This window comes from Lipotes vexillifer, unplaced genomic scaffold (genome assembly GCF_000442215.2).
Source record: "Lipotes vexillifer unplaced genomic scaffold, Lipotes_vexillifer_v1.1 scaffold764, whole genome shotgun sequence".
In the NCBI taxonomy this organism is placed as follows: domain Eukaryota; kingdom Metazoa; phylum Chordata; class Mammalia; order Artiodactyla; family Lipotidae; genus Lipotes; species Lipotes vexillifer.
In genome coordinates, this window is record NW_006799086.1 from 676,200 (window position 1) to 700,527 (window position 24,328).

General features: G+C 37.3%; 1 protein-coding gene across 2 annotated transcripts in view; it reads right to left on the reverse strand.

Moving 5' to 3' along the window:
- The window catches only part of LOC103075343 (potassium channel subfamily T member 2), a 265,002-nt gene that overhangs the window by 234,935 nt on the left and 5,739 nt on the right, over positions 1-24,328 (reverse strand). For both annotated transcript variants that reach the window (XM_007471495.1, XM_007471494.1), the window contains exons 3-4: positions 4,090-4,138; positions 1,682-1,741 (exon numbers count right to left, since the gene is read on the reverse strand). In XM_007471495.1, coding sequence (XP_007471557.1) covers positions 1,682-1,741; positions 4,090-4,138 — 109 coding nt within the window. The remainder of the gene's footprint in view (positions 1-1,681; positions 1,742-4,089; positions 4,139-24,328) is intronic.

Sequence of the window (24,328 nt, forward strand, 5' to 3'; positions counted from 1 at the left end):
AAAAAAAAAAAAAAAGTAGTCTAGGGAATGTTATCTTCAAAACCTTACATTACGAAGTGAGAAAGAAATTTATATGGTAGATAAGAATCCCCCCAAAACAGAACCTTGAGTGCACTTGTTGACATCGTACATGCAGAAACTGCGAACTGGAAATCCGTGATGACTAGACAACCATTCTGATGACTTTCCACGCTTCTCACCTATTCCTCTGTCTGTCCTCATTGCTTGGTTCTTCCTATGGACACACTATAAGCATCTTCATTAACGTGGGCCTTCTCTTCTCCATTGGCTACTATCCCATCCTTAATGGACTTGCATGCTTCCTTCATCATCTCTATGGAAATGACTGCCAATTCTTAATAAATCTCTCCTGCAAGTCCCAGATCCTCCTTTTCAATTGCCTGCATGTCACAGCTATTTGGCCAAAAATACCTCAGATTCATCATTTCCAAAACCATTTCCATTATTCCACCTATCTCGACCCCAGTCTGATTTTTTTCTTGATGTAACTTTTCTTGGTTTTACTGCCTTGCTCCCAGTCATTTGGATTTAGGAAATCTTAAAATGATTTTTGACATTTTCTTCTCCTCATCTATTTCAACTAATCAGTTGATGATTTCTTTAGTTTCTACCTTCATGACTTATCTTGCATTGAATGTATTCCTTTCACCCAGGCAAAGCTTCACTCGAAGTTTTCCTTTCATACTGCAAATGCATCTTAACTGAGCATGTGGTTTTCAGTGCCATGTCTCTTTGACCTGTGCTGCACAGATGTTCTGAACTAATACTCTTAAAACTTAAGTTACAATTATAGAACTCTTGTGCTCAACATCCTGCATCAACTTCCCACTATAAGTTGCCGTACAAGGCCCTCACTATACTGTCCCATCTTTTTCCACCAATATTTTCCCACATATGCCATACTCTGCCCAAACCTAAATGCTTATTCATTCTTCCAATTTTATATGCACATTCCTTCTTTTACGCCTTTGCTGATTCTACAAATCCCTGTTGTTCTGCCTTTTCATCTTTCTTTAGTGAAGTTACTGATTCAAGGATTCTGCTTAAATCAGTCTTTTCACCCCATATGACCTCTCTCTATGAAGCCCCACAGGACTTTATTTGCACCTCATAGGAAGTACCTATTATTCAGCCTTGTATTATTATTGTCTATATAATTTTCTCCTGTCCACCCCCCTTTCTAGATTGTAAATTCATTGAGAAAAAAAAGAATGCACAGTGTGGTGCTCTTCATCAAATAAGAACTTAATGAACATTTGTTAAATTGGGTTAGCCAAGCAAACCTTCGCCAAAAATGAAGGGAATTCATTAAAATAATTCCTAACAGACATGTTTTTCTCCCTCAGTGTTTCCTGTACAGATCAGGAGAAGAGACGGAGAACAATAAAAAGCCAAACCATTCCATCTGCTTGTCTCATATGAGCATGCACATAATGGGTAAATTAGCCTGTGGGAATTACAGAAGTATGTTTAAGCCACCAAGGAAAACATTACTATGTTACCACAGCTTTTTATCACATACTGGAGAGGTTCAAAATAGTTAAAGGGGGTTAAGAAGAGGTGGCTTTATCCCCAGAGTATGAATTATAAATAGAGGAATACTGGGTCAATGCTAGTAATGTGTTCTACCAGCAGAAAACTTCTAATTAAAATAACTTACCTTATAACTGAGATAACCAAGTAGTATTGTTTCAAAGAGACTTATCAATGCCACTGAAACCTAAAATATAAATTATACCTTAATGAGAAAATACAACAAAATCAAAATATATATTCTGATTACAATGCTTTTAACTTTATATATATGTGCATATATGTGTGTATATGCATATATACTTATATATGATATAGGAGGTGCTATGTGGCACTTTAATTTCTATATACAGGTGGTAGGCAGCAGGCTTTCCCAGGAACTACAGCTTAGTTTTTATAATTTCTAATACTCCTCAATAAGTCTTTTTTTAAGTTTATTACCACAAATGTAAATGTGGGATTAGAACAATCAGATGGCTGGAATCTTCACCATATGTAAAGAATAGGTTTTGTTTGTGTGTGTATTCTTAATACACACAATCACACACAACTGTCCCACCACAAATAATGCTCTCCCCCAGCCACACCACCACCATCTCAGTACACCCACCAAAAACGGCAGTTCCCTTCAGAAAATAAAAGAATACAAGCCTGGAGTTGAAGGATACTTTCCATCCTATCACCCACCTCAAACAAAATGAAACATTCTCAAACATTAAACAAAATAGTCCATGTCAGCTCTTCAAGATACTTTCAGATTTTATTTGAATGGACTTCACAGACAATTCCCCTTCAGCCACTGGACATGGGCATCCTGCAGCCCCCTAGACAAGCTTCCACTTTTCTCTCTATTCTCTACTCTGTATACAGTTTCCTCTGCTCAGCTACCAAAGAGCTATGAGTGCAACAGAAAAAGTAAGCAGTAAAGATATCCAAATTATTTTGTGTTACAGACCCTAAGCACTTCAGGAGACAGGAATATAATCAAAATAAGGAAGCATCAACATGAAATAACTGAGATAACAAATATATTTGTTCATAGATTTGTGAGGGTAAAGTCAATCTGCATGAGAAAGGCAGATACCATAGAGTTTTAGATTCTGACTCCTGTTGGAATGAAAACTTTGATTTAGGTGAATATTAAAATATAAGGACAATTTAAAAACATATGAATGCATGACAATCTAAGTAAAATAAGTCCAGAAGTACATACAGTAGACAGACATTAAAATAGAAATTTTTCACTTTTTCGATTTTCTCCACAAATTCTCTAAATCATAATCTCTTACTTTTTCTAGAGGTATACATTGTTAGATGATCTCAAGACCACTTTTAGCATGAATTGCCCAAAATCCTATGTGAAAATGAGTGTTTTTATTATTTTAGAATATCACTATCAGATAAAAAGCAATTTGAACAGATCAAAATATATTTCAAGGCCATATATAACTATTCATAAAAATATTGACTTACTTTACAAGTGTGTACAGCACTGAAATGAAAGTCAGTAAAAAAAACCATAAAACACAACTTGACTTCAATAAAATACAAAATATGCAGACACAGTAAAAACTTGATTCATAGTTATAATCACAATGCATACATAATTGAAATAATTCATTGTCACATATAAAATGTACAGACCTCACAATCATCCTGACTTTAAAAGACAACCCAAACATTTGATTTTAAAGTATTTTAAAGGTTGTTTATACACAGTGAGACTTAAGAGTCCTTCCATTTCTTTCAGACTCAACTGTTTTTAATCTTAGAGACTCTCCTCTTTGAATGATTTTTGCTTTTGAAAAACAATAGAAACTAAAAAGTATATGCAGGAAAGAGACACGAGTAGAGGAGATGGGAAGTTGTAAAAAGTTTGCCTGGCATGAAATTCAACAAAAAAAAGGAACAAAGAGAGATCCAGAGGACTCCAGGGAACACCGCAACAATGTAGTTCAGACACACCGTGCTCCACAGGTTCCCTTACTCCCTCTTCAGGACTCCTTTTATGCCAGGGCACACTTTTTGTTTTATTTACAAAATTATCTGCTTAGGGACCAAGCTCTTCCTATTGGTAATACAAACTGTTTGTTCATTTGTTTATTCATTTAACAATTATTTATTGGGATTCTACCATGTTCCCAACATTCACCACATAAAATAAAAAATGCAAACATGTTTACGGGCTTTTGATTAATTTTTCAAAGATGATATAGCCTAAGACTTTAGGAATGCCTAAAGTAGTTTGGAGAACTTGTTGTGCCTTCAAACAAGGTTGGGTTTACTTTAGTTTCCTTCAGATCCTGAAAAGCTTTCTGAAGTCTAAACCTGATCATGAGGAAATTCTCAAAAGGTACAATGGAGGGCTCACATAAACGTGAAGAAAGGAATAAAAATTTTAAGATGTGCATCAAGATTAATTAAACAATAAACCAAAACTCATTTTTAATGTCAAAACTTTTCTCCCCGCTAGTATTGCTCAGTAAAATATAAATAAATCCAGAAATATAGGAATATAACAAAATTGTACATAACCTGTAAGCCCCATAAAGGTAGACTTCTGTTCACCCAAAAGATATGAGACCTATGAAAAGAATAATAAGACATTAGTTTTTTTTTAATGAAAAATGCATTCATTTTCACATTTTGACCAAAGTTGGAAATATTTAAATGTTGTTAGCATAAAAAAACAATAAAATACCATAACTAAAATTAGAAAAAACATCTTACATTGCTTCAATTTTCTTTTTGGTAATACTCGTCTCTGTTCCAGGAAAAAAAACCCTTTTTAATTTTGTTTTCGGTCTCATGTTAATCATGTAAGAAAAGACAATGGGCCCTTATTTAAGGAGTGAGGATGGCAGGGTAGAAAAACTCAAACCACCTGCTAATCAACTCTCCATTGAAAAGCCACTTAAGAATCTTCCATAAACTCTAGGACTTTGTTGTTGTTGTTGTTGTTGTTGCTGTTCGCTGTATGCAGGCCTCTCACTGTTGCCTCTCCCGCCGCGGAGCACAGGCTCCGGACGCACAGGCTCAGCGGCCATGGCGCACGGGCCCAGCCGCTCCGCGGCATGTGGGATCATCCCGGACTGGGGCACGAACCCATGTGCCCTGCATCGGCAGGCGAACTCTCAACCACTAGCGCCACAAGCGAAGCCCTATTTTTAGCACACTATATTGGCAACACACATTCAACAGTCGAAATAATCAGAAGAAAGTCAGTGACTCAGATTGCAGAGCACATTTATATTCAGATTTGAATTTTTATAAAATATTTAATATATCACCCAAAAACCTGTGACTGAGGTTAGAATAAAACATTATGCAGGGGCTTCCCTGGTGGCGCAGTGGTTGAGAGTCCGCCTGCCGATGCAGGGGACCTGGGTTCTTGCCCCGGTCCGGGAAGATCCCACATGCCGCGGAGCGGCTGAGCCCGTGAGCCATGGCCGCTGAGCCTGCGCGTCCGGAGCCTGTGCTCCGCAACTGGAGAGGCCACAACAGTGAGAGGCCCGCGTACCGCAAAAAACGAAAAACAAAAAACAAAAACAAAAAAAAGAACCATTATGCAGGACAAGGAGTAATTGTCCTTAAATGGCTCTTAAAAATCCTATTATCTCTGACGTTAAAAATTGTTTATAGTCTGCAAAGAACACCATACATTCTAATGTCCTACTAGTTATAATTTCTCACTGTTTATACCTCACCCTTACCTACATCATTTGGTGTACAGTTGATTCAAATACTAGTCATCCACAACAATACACTCTACTTAGGAAAAGATGAAAATAGCTGTATTACGCTGCCCAAAATATGCAAATAAAAAACATACAAAGCAGAACAAAGCCTACTCACTAGAGTTAGGAAGTATTCGAGGAATCCCATAAAAGACTGTGTATTTTTAAATCTTTGAATCATCTTCTCTTTCATAATATGTTAAACAAAAATAAAGGGCAATAAACTCTTTAAAATTCTTGTTTTAAAGAGAATTGCAAACTTTAGAAAACTATTCAAAGAAATTACCGAGCATATTAGACTAAAGTACTCTTTGTGATTCTAGAATGTAACATCTACCTGGGTGATTAACATCTTCAGTTGCTCCAAAACAAACCTGTGACCTTTCTCACCAAAACAGGTCCTCTCAGGTTTTCGCATCTCAGTAAATGGAACCAAATTCCATTGTGTTTGGTTAGCCGAAGACTTAGGCATCGTCTTAGATGCTTTCCTCTCCTCTATTTGTAAATACTTAATACATGAGTCACCAAACCTTTTCAATTCTTCCCACGAAATATCTGGAGAATGTATCTACCTCTCTTCATCTTCACTACCACAGCCACATTAACCTAAATTAATCATTTTTTGCAACTGGACTCTTGCAAAAGCCTGCAACTGGAACCCTAAACCTCCTTTTGCCTTCTACAGTTTTTCTCCAAATTACAACTACAGAGATTCTTTCTAAATGCGTGTCATCACATCACTCCACTGTGTATTTTTTTAAAGCATTTCCTTTTTTAAAAAAATAGTTATGTATTTGTTTTTGGCTGCTTTGGGTCTTAGTTGCAGCATGTGGGATTGAACTCACATCCCCTGCATTGGAAGGCGGATTCTTAACCACTGGACCACCAGTGAAGTCCCTCCACTGTGTACTGACACTTCACTTTTGTCAAGATAAGGACCAAAACTCTTGACCTGGCATTCTGAGACTTTGTCAACTGTGACATGGTCCTTCCTATCACAGCCCTTTTCACATGTTCTTCCCTCATCCGAGAGCTCTCAGCTCAACCCTCTCTCAGGGAAACCTTCCTGAAGGCTTCCCCTTGATCAGTGTAGCCAATGAATATCCATGTGTAGCCATGTCACTCACCATACCTCCCCTGCCACTCATCTCGGTTGTAACCTTGTATTTGTTTGTAAATGTATTTCTTGAATAGTTGGCGCCTCACTAAACTGCAAGTTCCACAGGATGAAGTAATATGTCTATTTCACCCACCATGATGGTCCTAATGTCTTCCCAAGTACATGCCTATAGTAGGCTAGGCATTCAATACAAACAAATGGATGGTGCCAGTAAAAGCAAACTGTGAGTGATAAACTCAGCAACACTGTCATTTCCAGAAAACATCTCACATATGATCTCAGTAACATTTGAGAAATCAGGCCAAAATATGGTATGCAGGAGCAAAGAGGGATAATATATTTTTTTGCAGATAGAAATGGTGTGCTACAAAAACTATGAAATAAGGAGATAGAAATCTCTGTAAAATCATAAAATAAACTGCAAATAAGATGTTTGAGAACATTTTCAAAAAGAGATTGGTAATTAGCATAGATTTACTAAAAGCTAGTTATCAAACTAATGGCCTTTTCTTTGATCTGACGTTGTTTTAATAGGTCTTGAAAGATCAGATACTTAAATTTAAATAAGACTTGGAACAAAAGACTATTTTGGACAAGACTGTGCCATGTGGAATAAGTTTCATGATCCTTAAAAAAAGTTTCTACAAGACTGTAATATGTAAATTTTGATAAAAAGTGAGATCTCCAATGGAAAGTCATCTTTTACATCCATTTACCAGGCACTAAACTGAATAAATGCATAGAAGGAAAATGTACACATTCTAATAAAAAGCTACTGCCCAAACTCTCCTGCATAAAATAAATTTATCAAGAAAAAAGAATGTAGGATCTGATCTGCACAGTCCTAGAGAACCATCAAAACAAACAAGAGTTGAAACTGAAACTAGCAGACAGACTAATTCCAAACGAGGCTTCAATCCCATTGACAAAAAAGCACTTGGAGGAAAGAAATCCTGTACAGAAATATTTATTGCAATATTATTTATAGCAGGAAAGTAACTGGAATCTACCCGACCAACAAAAAGAGAATAGTAGTAAGTAGCCTCCTCATGATTAACAACAGCAAAAATACCAGCCCTGAGAAAAAACTCACTGATAAAAATGATGTAGATAGTATTCTCATAATTGTATCCGTGTGAGTGTGTTACACATATACGTGTATAGATAGAATTTACAAAAGATTGGTGGTCAAAATACTAAAAATACTTATTTCTAGGTACTGAGATTTTAGGTAACTTTTACTTCCTTTTCCTTGCCCTATGTATTTATATTGCAATAATCATGAACCATTTATAAAGTCATAAAAATAAATTTCACTTTTTAAAATTATAACAATAAAATAACAAAAGCAAACACAAAAATGAAATTTATATCACTCAGTTATTCTAAATTAAAGTAGGCCTATAGATAAAATCATGTTGAAGCATCATTATGAAAACTGGAAGAACCATATCAAACAATGGAAATAATGAAGTTAAATATGGAAAATTAATAATATGCAGCCCCAGCCACTCTTCACAGCACGCTTATTTATGGTGAATAAATACCTCTCCTAAAGGTAAGAAAAGAGCTGCTGAAAATGTCAGAACTGCTTTGGCCACAGAGGTGGAGGTCAGGCGGTGAATATGTTAACCGGAAGAATCAAGCACCTGGTAAACATGCGAAAGTAACAGGGTCACCACATGGGGCAGAATTCATATGAAAGACTTGTGGGTCACAGCTCAAGGTGAACTCGGGTTGCCAGAGCTCCAAACACAGAAGGCAAGCTAGTATTGTATTAACAAAAGTGTAAGATCCTAAACCAGGGAGGAAAATTATGACACTTGCCTAACCATAACAAACATTAAGCAATGAGTACTACCTGTGGTTCTAGGTCCACGTTTTTAAAGACAGACAAAATTTAGCATGTGACCAGGATACTGAAGCATAGGACAGTCCTGACAATATATTAGGAACATTTTCCAATAGCCAAATCCTTTCAAAACTCAGGTATACTTCACACTAACTGTCGGAGTGTGGACGAGAGAACTAAACGTTGAGCCTTTGAGAGAATGGAAGTTAAGGGCCTTTCCATCTGACACACACGGGCTGAGGCAGAAGTGGCTTTCCGTCTATCAACATTCGTTCTCCCCTTCCACGGTACAGAGCTGGGTGCAAAAAGCGACTCTTCATCTAAAGGCCACATTTCTCAGGCTTTGTGTCAAGATATGACATGTGACCGATTCTCAAATGAGATCTGAGTATGAAATACAAGTAAGAGTGACGCTCCTCATTTGTCGGCCAATAACTTTAACAACTGTATGTGCCTTCTCCATGCTCTCTTCATCTTTCTGAAAGCTGACTGCGAAGGATTCTAGGGTCTTAGGACAGCACATAGCCACAGAATGAAAGTGGCTTGCACATATAATATTGAACTTATCATGTTATAGTGTGTGTGTGTGTGTGTGTGTGTGTGTCGCCATATGGAGAAGTATACTGACTAACAGCACCAGAATTAGACTCTAGTAAACAAAGAAATTCTTTTGAATTTTTGAGTTTACATGTTACAATACTTGGAGATGCTTTAATCTATACTATAACCAATGTATATGAGAGAAGACAAGGTCTACATTATGATATTCTATCTTATTGGTCATCAGATATTTAAAAATACTGTGAAAATTGTATTCCTTCTTTGAATAGTTGTTACCCTAAAGAAGAAATACCCTTTAAAATTGAAATGTCATCTCAACACACTCGTTCTCTATTACGCACTGATTTTAAATGTAAATCCAAGTACCATAAAATATAAGCACATTTACATGCTTCTTACTTTTGTTTTTATCATTTGATGTTGAAAATTAATAATCACTTCAACAACTTTTAAAGTGGGAAAGGATGCGTGAGTTTTGACCCACTGAAGAGCCACCATAAGCACCAGCAGGCAATGAGTCAATGCTGATGATTCAGCTCTCAATGAAATTCATGAACTACATGCTGGATGCGTTTCCTTTGCTAATGCCTTTAAATCATTTACTACAAACTGGGTGTACATGAGAGCTTGTCATTTGCACAATTTCATACATTAAGAGTAAAATTCTTTTCATATCCTTCAGTTTGTCCACACCTGCAACATTTTCATATCAGTTTTGACTCCTGGGACTTAAAAATAAAGCAAAGCGGCACAAAATACCTTCAGCTTTATTATGTCAGAAGCTCTAATTAAATAAATCTCTTTGCCGAATTAGCCTGATTATTTTAAAATAGAGCCTGTGCTCATAAGGGCCACTGCTGTTTTTCATTAACCAATATTACATTGACAATGGGAACCAAACAGAACATTGTATTCAAAATAGAGCCCTGAGTTTTTTTGTTTTATTTTTTCATGGCAGTAATCTGATTTTTCAAGTGTATATCCTCTGTAATTACAGTTGGATATTCTTACTAATATGGCATAGAAGTTAATTATGGGAAACTTTGTTCCTCTTAATGTTTTCAAATAATATTATCTCACTTTTCTATCACTGGCCAATGCCCTTTTACTCTTAGAAGGATTCTATCATGCCTCAATTTATGATTCCCAGGTCTCTCTAAAGTACATTTTATTTATAAATCACCAAGTTTTAAAAACAATGCTGGAGGGTTTTTGGAAGGGTTTGAAATGTGATCCATTTTTAATAACACATAGACAGAAAATGTAATAAATGTAATATTCACTGACATCTCTAGGCAGTGGTCTTCAATCATCTGGATTGTGCAACACTATCAGTAAAACCATTGAGCATAATTCCATTAATTCAGCAACATTCACTGACCCACCAAGTCCTATGCTAAGTATGAAAGATACAAAGGCAAATACAACATAGCCCTTGACCTCGGTGAATGTATAGAGAGAAGAGAGGAAGTAAACAGTGAAATCAAGGGCAACATGTTAACTGTGGTGACAGAAATATGTGGGGGACACTAGGAGAATCCCCAGAAACCACTCCTAACCCAGAGTGACACTGGGTTATAGGGCATGATGTCAAGTGAGAGTGTCAGATTAAGTTTTATCCAATAAATTGTGGTCCTGAAGGTCCAAAGGTCCTGAGGTACGTTGAAAAAGAGTGAATGGGGAGGGACAGGAGTGGAAATCATGGGCCCAAGAACTGGGAGCAAATGTTCAAAGGCCCAGAGACAGTGGAGAGCAGAGTATAGGTAAGTAGCTTCAAGTAGGTCAGCATGGCCAGACTAAGAGGCTGGTGAGGTGAAGTAAACAAAGGATCTTCATTTACTCATGCTCACCCATTACTCAATCAATACTCATTTGTTTAATAACTACTAGTGCCATATGGTGCCAGGCTCTTTGGATTCAGACAACAATCTGTGCCCTTGTGAAATATCTATTGCAATCTACATGGAACATACAGAAAACAAAATAAACAAGTAACAGACATACCCTATGTGAAAGAGATAAAGGCAATGGAGAAAAATGTAAAAAGAAAGGAAAAAAGAGTATTCAAGAGAGTCTTGTGAGGTGAATACAATTTTAAACAGGAAGTTTGGGTAAGGCTTCACTAAAAATTTGATTTTGAGTAAAGATCTGAGGAAATGTGCCAGAGTTACCTGATGGAACTCCAGACAGAGGGAACAGCAGGTATGAAGGCCCTAAGCTGGCGGGGTGTCTGGTGTGACCCAGGGCCAGAGAAGAGGCCAACGTGACTGGAGCAAAGTGGGTGGGTGGGGGGTTGAGTAACAAGGAGGGAGATGCAGGGAAAATGGGGGTTCTTATAGCCATGGCAGGTACTTTGGCATTCAGAGCACAGCTGTGCCAAGATCTGACTTATACTTTAAAGGAATACTGGCTGCTTCACTAAGAACAAACCAAAAGGGAGAAAAGGCAGAATTAGCAGGACTAGTTAGGAAGGGTACTGCAGTGATCCAGATGAGAGAAGATGGCTTGGCCAGGATGGTAGCACTGAGAAGTGATCGTACGCTGAACTATCTTGAAGGTAGAAATGATGGAACTTTCTGCACGTTTTGCACATGCTGCAGAATGTGAGGAAAAAAGAGAAGTGAAGACTTACTGACTCCAAAACATTTGGCCTGAACAACTGTTCGGATGAAGTTGCTATCAACCGAAATGTAGGAGGCTGTGGGTTGAGCAGGGTTTGGGGAAGGATGGGGTTGCCATTCACTGAGATGTAGAAAAGCACAAAAGTCGACTGAAACATGGCAAGTTTGCAATGCCTATTTGACCTCCAAGTAGAGAAGGTGAACGTGTACTTAGAATTTGGGGAGTGGCAGGGAGGTGCTGGCTTCCTGCAGCCAACAAGTTAATCAGGGATAAAAAAAAAATTACTGCTGAGGTTCTCAAAGTGGAGGTCAAATAGGAGAGAACTTCTGCTTCTTTATATGTAAGGTAGGAATAATCACATTAAGTGTGTATTGAAGGAAATAACATATATAAAACAACTAGCCCAGAGCCAGAAAATATAAGAACTCTAAAATATAAAACCTTTTAAAGGGCTGAAAATTTCCTGAGGGTAGTTAATGTTCCTTTTCGTAGCTATGTCTTCATTTACAGCAATATGAATACATACTGAGTATTCAAAAAAGATATAGTGAAATATCCATAATTATATTCATTGAATAAATTATATCATAAAGGATTATCATGTAAATTATTACACAATGAAATTTCACTTTTTAATCTTTAATTTATCTCCAAACCCTTTAACACATATGAAATCATTTTCACTATCTACACAAGCTTAAGAGTAACCCATTCACTTAAATGCATATTATGACTTCATTTTCCACTTAATTTTGATCTTTTTTTTTCTTTACTTTTCTTAGGGCAAGCCTCCACATGAAAAAATAATTGTACAGAAGTTAGTCATCAAATTCGTTTTCTGCTTTGAAAATTATTTTCAATTCTGTAGGCTGGACAGAGACCCACAGTCGCTTTGAGATAATAATTATTTAGGCCATTACACACCCAGTCCCCTTCCCTACTGCTTCTAGCAAAAGACAGAAACTAAAAGGAAAACCCATAAATGAATAGAAATGCAATTTAATAAAAGCAACATGATAACAAAGGGAAAAGTAAGTTAAAATCAATCAATGTCATTTAACTCAAATTAGATAAAGAACTACACAAGCTAAATCTGTGACTTGAATCAGGCATCCCAATAAATGCTGATATGTTTCTATTCAAGAATAAATAACCAGTTTTGTTTTTGTTTTGTTTTGTTTTGTTTTAAGATTCCACATGTGAGATCATACAGTATTTATCTTTTTCTGTCTGACTTATTTCATTTAGAATAATGCCCTCAAGGAACCTTAAAAAAAAGTAATGTCTAGACTATAACTGAAAATACTTACAAAACTGGTATACAATAGAGTAAACCTTTTTGGAGTATATGTGAATCAAGAACAGAAAAATATTTGGGTCTTTAAAGAGACTGATTCATTTCAAACAATTAAATAGAGTACTTTGACTAGCAATAAAAATTGTATGGGTAGGTGTCAAGTATTAGCATTAGACAAATAGATAAACGAAATAAGAGATGTTTTCAAAGAAACTACAAATATTACATTGATATATTAACTGAAAACCAGATCAATTTAATTGTGACAAACACCTAAAATGTCCTTGAAGAAATAAATTCTATACAACATTCTTTAAAATTATACTACAATTCAGGAGGTGATTCAAAATGGCGGTGTAGAAAGATCCTGAACACATCTCCTCCCACGGACACACCAAATCTATTGCTACATATGGATCAATTCCCTCTGAAAAAGACCTGCAAACTAGCAGAAGTGTTCCTCCACAACAAGGGATAAAAGGGCCACAGTGAGACACGTAGGAGAGGCAGAGATGCAGTCTCATCAAAAACCCCACCTCTGACGCAGTGACCCATGGATGGGAGGAATCTCACAATACAGCGCTTCTCCCTGAGAAACGGGGAGTCTGTGCCCCACACAGACCTGGAGAAATGAGCCCAGAAAACCACCAGCTTTGAACACCAGTAGGACTTAGGTTCAGGAGACCCAAAAGGCTGTGGGGTACTAGAAGTCTGCTCTTAAAGGGCTCACATGCAGACTAACTCACCCTAAGACTCAGAGAAAAGGCAGCAGTTTAAAAAGCACCTAGACCACAGATGTAGGAGATTCAGTAGCCAATCTTAAAGCAACTGCCAAGAGCACAGGGCTCTCTTTGGACATCATCAGGAAACAGAGGCACTGGTGGGTGCCATTTTTGTGTTTCCTCTCCTTGCTAGCATCACCCACACTATCTTGTGGCCCCAATGAAGCCCGCAGGTGGAGAGCGTCAATACAGGTGATGCCCCTTGAGTACCTGGCCCTGGTGGCCAGGGAGGCCTGCATTTCTGGGCCTCAGGAGACTGAAACAATTAGGCATCACAGCTACCACCCCAGTGACATAGCAGACTGAAACACACCCCCAGTTTTCCACTAAAAAAGGCCCATTTTCTTGTCCTAGAGCCTCAGTGCAAGGAGTAGCTTCAGGCTTTCCACACATCTAGGGGTTACAGAGGAGCTCTCTGGGAACCTAGGCTAGGGGAATGCCATCTTTGCACCCTCCCAGGCCTTGCTACAGCTCACCAGTACCTCCCAGAAAAGAGCATATACACTCGTCTACAGCCCTGACTTTTGCAACTGTCACCTCCAAATTACCTGGTTTGGAGGTCAGTAAAGATAACAACAGTGGTCCCACCAGACTATATATATTTGCATATTTTAAAGCTGATGCCTGAGAGTCTGGCTTCAAATCAGTCTGAAGCTAGAGGCTGACTAAGATCCCTACCTTTGAACACTGATAGGGCTTAGCACAACCTCAAAAACTGGAACTTATCAAGAATAAACCACACTGCTTAAACAATCACAAAGATTTGAGAGACCACCAAGAGCTAGGGCAAGGTCAAACAACAATGTTCACTGCTTACACAATAGAGCTCCTTCGAGACTGGGTGAGGTATCCTCTTTTGCCTAATACATAGAAACACAGAGAGGCAAGCAAAATGAGGAAACCAAGGAATATGTTTCAAAAGAAAGAGCAAGATTAAAAAAAAAAATCCTTAATGAAATGGAGATAAGTAATTTACCTGATATAGAGTTCAAAATAATGGTCATGAAAATGCTCACCAAACTTGAGAAAAGAACAAATGAATACAGTGAGGACTTCAACAAAGAGATAGAAAATATAAGAAAGTACCAAAACAAAAGTCACAGAGCTGAAGAATACAATAACTGAACTGAAAAAATGCAGTAAAGGGGGTCACTAGATCAAGCAGAAGAAAAAAAAAAAAAAACTCAAAGACAGGATAATGGAATTCATTCAGTAAGAGCAGCAAAAAGAAAAAAAATGACTAAGAGTGAAGCCAGCTTAAGGGACTTATGGTACACCATCAAACAGACTAATATACACATGATAGGGATGACAAAAAAGGAAGAGAGAGAGAAAAGGGGCAGAAAGTTTATGCCAAGAAATAATGGCTGAAATTTTTCCTAACCTAGGGAAGGAAACAGACATCTAGGTCCAGGAAGACAAGAGAGTTACAAATAAGACAAACCCAGAGACAGACACATTACAATAAAAATGTCAAAAGTTAAAGAGAGAATATTAAAAGCAGCAAGAGGAAAACAACTTTTTATGTATAAAGGAACCTCCATAAGACTACCAGCTTATTTTCAAGAAGAAGCTTTGCAGAGCAGAAGAGAGTGGCATGATAGATTCAAATTGCTGAAAAGAAAAATCTTCCAACCAAGAATACTCTGCTTGGCAAGGTTATCATTCAGAATCCAAGGGGAGATAAAGAATTTTCCAGACAAGCAAAAGCTAAAGGATTTTATCATCCCTAAACCACCCTTAAAAGAAAAATAAAGGGACTTCTTTAAGCTGAAAAGAAAAGGCACTAACAAGTAACAAGAAAACAAAAGAAAGTAAAAATTTCACTGGTAAAGGTAAATACACAGTAAAACTAGTGGACTGACCATTTATTAAGCTATTATTAAGGTTAAAAGAAAAAAAGTAGTAAAAGTAACTGTAACTACAATAATTAGTTACGACATACATAAAATTTTTAAAATAAAAAATATGCTATCAAAAACATAAAACATGGATGGCAGTGATAAAAATGTAGAGTTTTTAGAATATGTTCAAACCTAACTTGCTCTCAATTTAAAAGAGACTGCTATATATATAGGCTGTTATATGTGAACACCATGTTAATCACAAAGCAAAAACCTTCAGTAGGGACACAAAAACAATAAAGAAGAAATCTAAACATAACAAAAAAGAAAGTCATCAAAGCACAAGGGAAAGGAGCAAGAGAAGAAGAAAGGAACAGAGACAAACTACAAAAATAGCCAGAAAATAAGTAATAAAATGGTAATAAGTACATACCTATCAATAATTACTTTAAATGTAAATAGAATAACTTCTCTAATCAAAATGCATACAGTGGTTGAATGGATTAAAAAAAAACTGATCTATATGTTGCCTCAAGAGACTTACTTCAGATGTAAGGACACATACAGACAAAGTAAAGGAGTGGAAAAAGATATTCCATGAAAATTAAAATAAAAAGGAAGCTGGTGTAGCTATATTTATATCAAACAAAATAGACTTTAAAACAAAGACTGTAGTAAAAGACAAAGAAGGGTATTAGATAATGATAAAAAGGTCAATCCAGCAGGATGATATAACATTTGTAAATATATATACACCCAACTCAGGAGCACCTAAATATATAAAGCAAATATCAAGACACCTAAAGGGAGAAATTGACTGCAACACCATACTTCCATCAATGGATTGATCATTCAGAGAGAAAATAAAGAAACATTAGCTTTAAATGACACATTAGATCAGATGGATTTAATACACACATACAGGACATTCCATCCAAATTCAGCAGAACATACATGTTCAAGTGCACATGAACATTCTCCAAGATAGGACACATGTTAGATCACAAAACATATCAGAAGACTGAAACTATACCAAGTACCTTTTCTGACCACATGGTATGAAACTAAAAATCAATTTTAGGAAGAAAACTGGATAAATCACAAACACGTCAAAATAAAAAAAAAACATGCTACCAAACAACCAATGGGTCAAAAAAGAAATCAAAGAGGAAATAAAAAATTATTGAGAGAAAAAAATGTCAACACAGCATTCCAACACCTATGGAATGCAGCAAAAGCTGTTCTAAGAGGGAAGTTCATACAGATACAGGGCTACCTCAAGGAACAAGAAAAAATCCAAATACACTATCTAACTTTATACCTAAAAGAACCAGAAAAAAAGAACAAATGAAGGGAAACGTTAGTAAAAAAGGGGAAATGATAAAGATCAGAGTAGAAATAAATGAAATAAAGACTTAGAAAACATGAGGAAAGATGAATAAAACCAACAGCTGGTGCTTTGAAAAGATTAAAAAAAAATGACAAACCTTTCACTAGACTTACCAAGAAAAAAAGGGAGCAGGCTCAAATAAATAAAACCTAAAATGAGAGAGGTATTACAAATGGTACCAGAGAAATACAAAAGATCGTAAGAGATTATTATGAACAATTATGTGCCAAACTGGACAACTTAGAAGAAATGAAAAAATTCTTTGAAATATGCAATCTTCTAAGACTGAATCATATAGAAATAAAAACTCTGAATAGACTGACTACTAGTAAGGAGATCTAATTAGTAATTTAAAAATTCCTAACAAACAAAAGTCTACCACCAGCTGGCTATACTGATGAATTCTTCCAAATATTCAAAGAAGGTTTGAAACCTAGCTGGCTAAAATTCTTCCAAAATTTGAAGAGGAGGGAATGTTTCCAAACTCAATTTTGGAGGCCTGAAAACCTGATAATGAAACCAGACAAGAAAACCACACAAAAAGAAAATTACAGGTCACTATCCCTGATAAATATTGATGCAAAAACCCTCAACAGAATATTAGAAAACCAAATTCGACAATACATTAAAAAGGATCACACATCATGATCAAGTGGGATTTATTCCAGAGATGCAGAGTGGATCAACATCTCATTAACATTAAACACATCAGGAGAGACCTTCAAGATGGCAGAGGAGTAAGATGTGGAGATCACCTTCCTCCCCACAAATACACCAGAAATACATCTACATGTGGAACAACTCCTACAGAATACATACTGAACGCTGGCAGAAGAACTCAGACTTCCCAAAATGCAGGAAACTCCCCACGTACCTGGGTAGGGCAAAAGAAAAAAGAAAAAACACAGACGAAAGAATAGGGACAGGACCTGCACTTCTGGGAGGGAGCTGTGAAGGAGGAAAGGTTTCCACACACTAGGAAGCCCCTTCACTGGCAGAGACGAGGGGTGGCAGAGGGGAAGCTTCGGAGCCAAGGAGGAGAGCACAGCTACAGGGGTGCAAAGGGCAAGGGGGAGAGATTTCCACACAGAGGATCTGTGCCAACCAGCACTCAACAGCCTGAGAGGCTTGTCTCACCCGCCGGGATGGGCAGGAGCTGGGAGCTGAGGCTTGGGCTTCAGAGGTCGGATCCCAGGGAGAGGACTGGGGTTGGCGGTGTGAACACAGCCTGAAGGGGGCTAGTGCGCCACAGCTAGCTGGGAGGGAGTCTGGGAAAAAGTCTGGAACTGCCTAAGAGGCAAGAGACCATTGTTCCAGTGTGTGCGAGGAGAGGGGATTCAGAGCACTGCCTAAAGGAGTTCCAGAGAGAGTCACAAGCTGCGGCTATCAGCTCAGACACCAGAGATGGGCATGAGACGCTAAGGCTGCTGCTGCAGGCACCAAAAAACCTGTGTGCAAGCACAGGTCACTATCCACACCTCCCCTCCCGGGAGCCTGTGCAGCCCACCACTGCCAGGATCCCGTGATCCAGGGACAAATTCTCCCGGAGAACACACGGTGTGCCTCAGGCTACTGCAACGTCATGCCATCCTCTGTCACCACAGGCTTGCCCCACATTCCGTACCACTCCCTCCCCCAGCCTGAGTGACCCAGAGCCCCTGAATCACCCGCTCCTTTAACCCCATCCTGTCTGAGCCAAGAAGAGACGCCCTCCGACAACCTACACACAGAGGCGGGGCCAAATCCAAAGCTGAACCCCACGAGCTGTGCAAACAAAGAAGAGAAAGGGAAATCTCTCCCAGCAGCCTCAGGAGCAGCAGATTAAATTTCTACAATCAACTTGATGTACCCTGCATCTCTGGAATACCTGAATAGACAACAAATCATTCCAAAATTGAGATGGTGGAATTTGGGAGCAACTGTAGACTTGGGGTTTGCTTTCTGCATCTAATTTCTTTCTGGTTTTACGTTCATCTTAGTTTAGTTTTTAGAATTCATTATCATTTGTACATTTGTTTAATAATTTGGTTGCTCTCTTCCTTTTTTTGTTTATATATATATATGTATATATATATTTTTTTCCTTTTTCTCTTTTGGTGAGGGCATATGTGTATGCTTCTTTGTGTGATTGTGCCTGTATAGCTTTGTTTTACCATTTACCCTAGGGTTCTATCTGTCCATTTTTTTGTTTGTTGGTTGGTTTTACTATAGTTTTTAGTGCTTCTTATCATTGGTGAATTTGTTTTTTGGTTTCGTGGCTCTCTTCTTTATCCTTTCTTTTCCTTTCTTAATACTTTTTAATTTTTAATCTTTTTTGTTTTTATTTTAATAACATTATTTTATTTTATTCTATTTTATTTTTTACTTTCTTTATTATTTTCTCACTTTTCTTCTGAGGCATGTGGCTGACAGGGTCTGGTGCTCCGGCCAGGTGTCAGGCCTGTGCCTCGAAGGTGGGAGAGTAGAGTTCAGGATATTAATCCACCAGAGACCTCCACGTAATATCAAACAGCAAAAGCTCTCCCACAGAGCTCCATCTCAATGCTAAGACCAAGAAACACTCAACCACCAGCAATCTACAGTGTTGGACACCCTAGGCCAAACAATTAGCAGTAAAGGAACATGACCTCACCCATTAGCAGAGAGGCTGCCTAAAACCATAATAAGGTCACAGAAACCCCAAAACTCTCTAGTGGAAGCGGTCCTGCCCACAGGAAAGACAAGATCCAGCCTCATCCACCAGAACACAGGCACCAGTCCCCTCCACCAGAAAGCCTACACAACACACTGAACCAATCTTAGCCACTGGGGGCACACACCAAAAACAAGGGGAACTACGAACCTGCAGCCTGCAAAAAGGAGACCCCAAACACAGTAAGTTAAGCAAAATGAGAAATAACAGAAACACACAGCAGACAAAGGAGCAAGGTTAAAAACCCACCAGATCTAACAAATGAAGAGGAAATAGGCAGCCTACCTCAAAAAGAATTCAGTTATGATAATAAACATGATCCAAAGTCTTGGAAATAGAACGGAGAAAATACAAGAAACATTTAACAAAGACCTAGACGAACTAAAGAGCAAACAAACAACGATGAACAACACAATAAATGAAATTAAAAATTCTCTAGAAGAAGTCAACAGCAGAATAACTGCAGCAGAAGAATGGATAACGGACCTGGAAGATAAAATAGTGGAAATAACTACTGCAGAGCAGAATAAAGAAAAAAGAATGAAAAGAATTGAGGACAATCTCAAAGACCTCTGATACAACATTAAATGTACCAACATTCGAATTATAGAGGTCACAGAAGATGAGAAATAGATAGGAACTGAGAAAATATTTGAAGGGATTATAGTTGAAAACTTCCCTAATATGAGAAAGGAAATAGTCAATCAAGTCCACGAACCACAGACTCCCATACAGGATAAATCCAAGGAGAAACACGCCAAGACACATATTAATCAAACTATCAAATATTAAACACAAAGAAAACATATTAAAAGCAGCAAGGTGAAAACAACAAATAACATACAAGAGAATCCCCATAAGGTTAACAGCTGATCTTTCAGCAGAAACTCTGCAAGCCAGAAGGGAGTGGCAGGACATATTTAAAGTGATGAAGGAGAAAAACCTACAACCAAGATTACTCTACCCAGCAAGGATCTCATTCAGATTTGATGGAGAAAATAAAACTTTCACAGACAAGCAAAAGCTGAGAGTTCAGCACCACCAAACCAGTTTTACAACAAATGCTAAAGGAACTTCTCTAGGCAAGAAACACAAGAGAAGGAAAAGACCTACAATAACGAACCCAAAACAATGAAGAAAATGGGACTAGGAACATAAATATCGATAATTACCTTAAATTTAAATGGATTAAATGCTCCCACCAAAAGACACAGACTGTCTGAATGGATACAAAAACAAGACCCGTATATATGCTGTCTATAAGAGAACCACTTCAGACGTACGGACACATACAGACTGAGTCTGAGGGGATGGAAAATGATATTCAATGCAAATGGAAATCAAAAGAAAGCTGGAGTAGCAACTGTCATATCAGACAAAATAGACTTTAAAATAAAGGCTATTGCAAGAGACAAATAAGGACACTTCATAATAATCAAGGGATCAATCCAAGAAGACGATATAACAATTTTAAATATTTATGCACCCAACATAGCAGCACCTCAATACAGAAGGCAAATACTAAAGGCCATAAAAGGGGAAATTGACAGTAACACAGTCACAGTAGGGGACTTTAACACCCCACTTTCACCAATGGACAGATCATCCAAAATGAAAATAAATAAGGAAAAACAAGCTTTAAATGATACATTAAACAAGAGGACTTAATTGACATTTATAGGACATTCCATCCAAAAACAACAGAATACACATTCTTCTCAAGTGCTCATGGAACATTCTCCAGGGTAGATCATATCTTCGGTCACAAATCAAGACTTGGTAAATTTAGGAAAACTGAAATCATATCAAGTATCTTTTCTGACCACAACGCTGTGAGACTGGATATAAATTACAGGAAAAAATAACTAAAAAATACAAGCACATGGAGGCTAAACAATACACTATTTAATAACCAAGATATCACTGAAGAAATCAAAGAGGAAATCAAAAAATACTTAGAAACAAATGACAATAAAAACACAATGACCCAAAACCTATGGGATGCAGCAAAAGCAGTTCTAAGAGGGAAGTTTATAGCAATACAATCCTACCTTAAGAAACAAGAAATATCTCAAATAAACAACCTAACCTTACACTAAAGCAATTAGAGAAAGAACAAAAAAACCACAAAGTTAGCAGAAGGAAAGAAATCATAAAGATCAGATCAGAAATAAATGAAAAAGAAGTGAAGGAAACAATAGCAAAGATCAATAAAACTAAAAGCTGGTTCTATGAGAAGATAAACAAAATTGATAAAGCATTAGCCAGACTTACCAAGAAAAAAAGGGAGAAGACTCAAATCCACAGAATAAGAAATGAAAAAGTAGAAGTAACAACTGACCCTGCAGAAATACAAAGGCTCATGAGCGATTAATAGAAGCAACTACATGCCAATAAAACGGACAACCTGGAAGAAATGGAAAAATTCTTAGAAGAGTACAACCTTCCAAGACTGAATCAGGAAGAAATAGAAAATATAATCAGACCAATCACAAGCACTGAATTTGAAACTATGATGAAAACTCTTCCAACAAACAAAAGCCCAGGACCAGATGGCTTCACAGGTGATTTCTATCAAATATTTAGAGAATAGCTAACGCCTATCCTTCTCAAACTCTTCCAAGATATAGCAGAGGAGGAACACTCCAAAATTAATTCTACGAGGCCGCCATTACCCTGATACCAAAACCAGACAAAGAGGTCACAAAGAAAGAAAACTACAGGCCGATATCACTGATGAACATAGATGCAAAAATCCTCAACAAAATACTAACAAACAGAATCCAACAGCACATTAAAAGGATCATACACCATGATCAAGTGGGGTTTATCCCATAAATGCAAGGATTCTTCAATATATTCAAATCAATCAATGTGATAAACCATAGTAACAAATTGAAGGAGAAAAACCATAAGATCATCTCAATAGATGCAGAAAAAGCTTTTGACAAAATTCAACACCTATTTATGATAAAAAACCCTAAAGAAAGTAGGCATAGAGGGAACTTACCTCAACAAAATAAAGGCCATATATGACAAACCCATAGCCAACATCATTCTCCATGGTGAAAAACTGAAAGCACTTCCTCTAAGATCAGGAACAAGACAAGGTTGTCCACTCTCACCACTATTGTTCAACATAGATTTGGAAATTTTAGCCACAGCAATCAGAGAAGAAAAAGAAATAAAAGGAATCCAAATCGGAAAATAAAAAGGAAAGCAGTCACTGTTTGCAGATAATATGATACTATACAGAGAGAATCCTAAAGAGGCTACCAGAAAACTACTAGAGCTAATCAATGAATTTGATAAAGTAGCAGGATACAAAATTAATGCACAAAATCTCTTGCATTCCTATACACTAATGATGAAAAATCTGAAAGAGAAATAAAGGAAACACTCCCATTTACCATTGCAACAAAAACAATAAAATACCCAGGAATAAAACTACCTAAGGCGACAAAAGACCTGTATGCAGAAAACTATAGGACACTGATGAAAGAAATTAAAGATGATACAAACAGATGGAGAGATATACCATGTTTCTGGACTGGAAGAATCAACATTTTATAAATGACTCCACTACCCAAAGTAATCTACAGATTCAATGCAATCCATATCAAACTACCAATGGCATTTTTCACAGAACGAGAACAGAAAATATCCCAATTTGTATGGAAACACAAAAGACCCTGAATAACCAAAGCAATCTTGAGAAAGAAAAATGGAGCTGGAAAAATCAGGCTCCTTGACTTCAGACTATACTACAAAGCGACAATAATCAAGACAGTATGGTACTGCCACAAAAACAGAAATATAGATCAATGGAACAGGATACAAAGCCCAGAGATAAACCCACGCACATATGGTCACCTTATTTTTGATAAAGGAGGCAATAATATACAATGGAGAAAAGACAGCCACTTCAATAAGTGGTGCTGGGAAACCTGTACAGCTACATGTAAAGAATGAAATTAGAACACTCCCTAACACCATACACAAAAATAAACTCAAAATGGGTTAGAGACCTGAATGTAAGACCGGACACTATAAAACTCTTAGAGGAAAACATAGGAAGAACACTGTATGACATAAATCACAGCAAGCTCCTTTTTGACCCACCTCCTAAAGAAATGGAAATAAAAACAAACAAATGGGACATAATGAAACTTAAAAGCTTTTGCACAGCAAAGGAAACCATAAAGAAGACAAAAAGACAACCCTCAGGATGGGAGATAATATTTGCAGACGAAACAACTGACAAAGGATTAATCTCCAAAATATACCGGCAGCTCATGCAGCTCAATGTCAATAAAACAAACAACCCAATCCAAAAATGGGCAGAAGACCTAAATAGATATTTCTCCAAAGAAGACATATAGATTGCCAACAAACACATGAAAGAATGCTCAACATCCCTGAACATTAGCGAAATGCAAATCAAAACTACCATGAGGTATCACCTCACAGCAGTCAGAATGGCCATCATCAAAAAATCTACAAACAGTAAATGCTGGAGAGGGTGTGAAGAAAAGGGAACGCTCTTGCACTGTTCGTGGGAACGTAAACTGATACAGCCACTATGGAGAACAGTATGAAGGTTCCTCAAAAAACTAAAAATAGAACTACCATACGACCCAGCAATCCCACTACTGGGCATATACCCTGAGAAAACTATAATTCAAAAAGACTCATGTACCTCAATGTTCATTGCAGCTCTATTTACAACAGCCTGGACATGGAAGCAACCTAAATGTCCATCGACAGATGAATGGATAAAGAAGATGTGGCACATATATACAATGGAATATTACTCAGCCATAAAAGGAAACAAAACTGAGTTATTTGTAGTGAGGTGCATGGACCTAGAGTCTGTC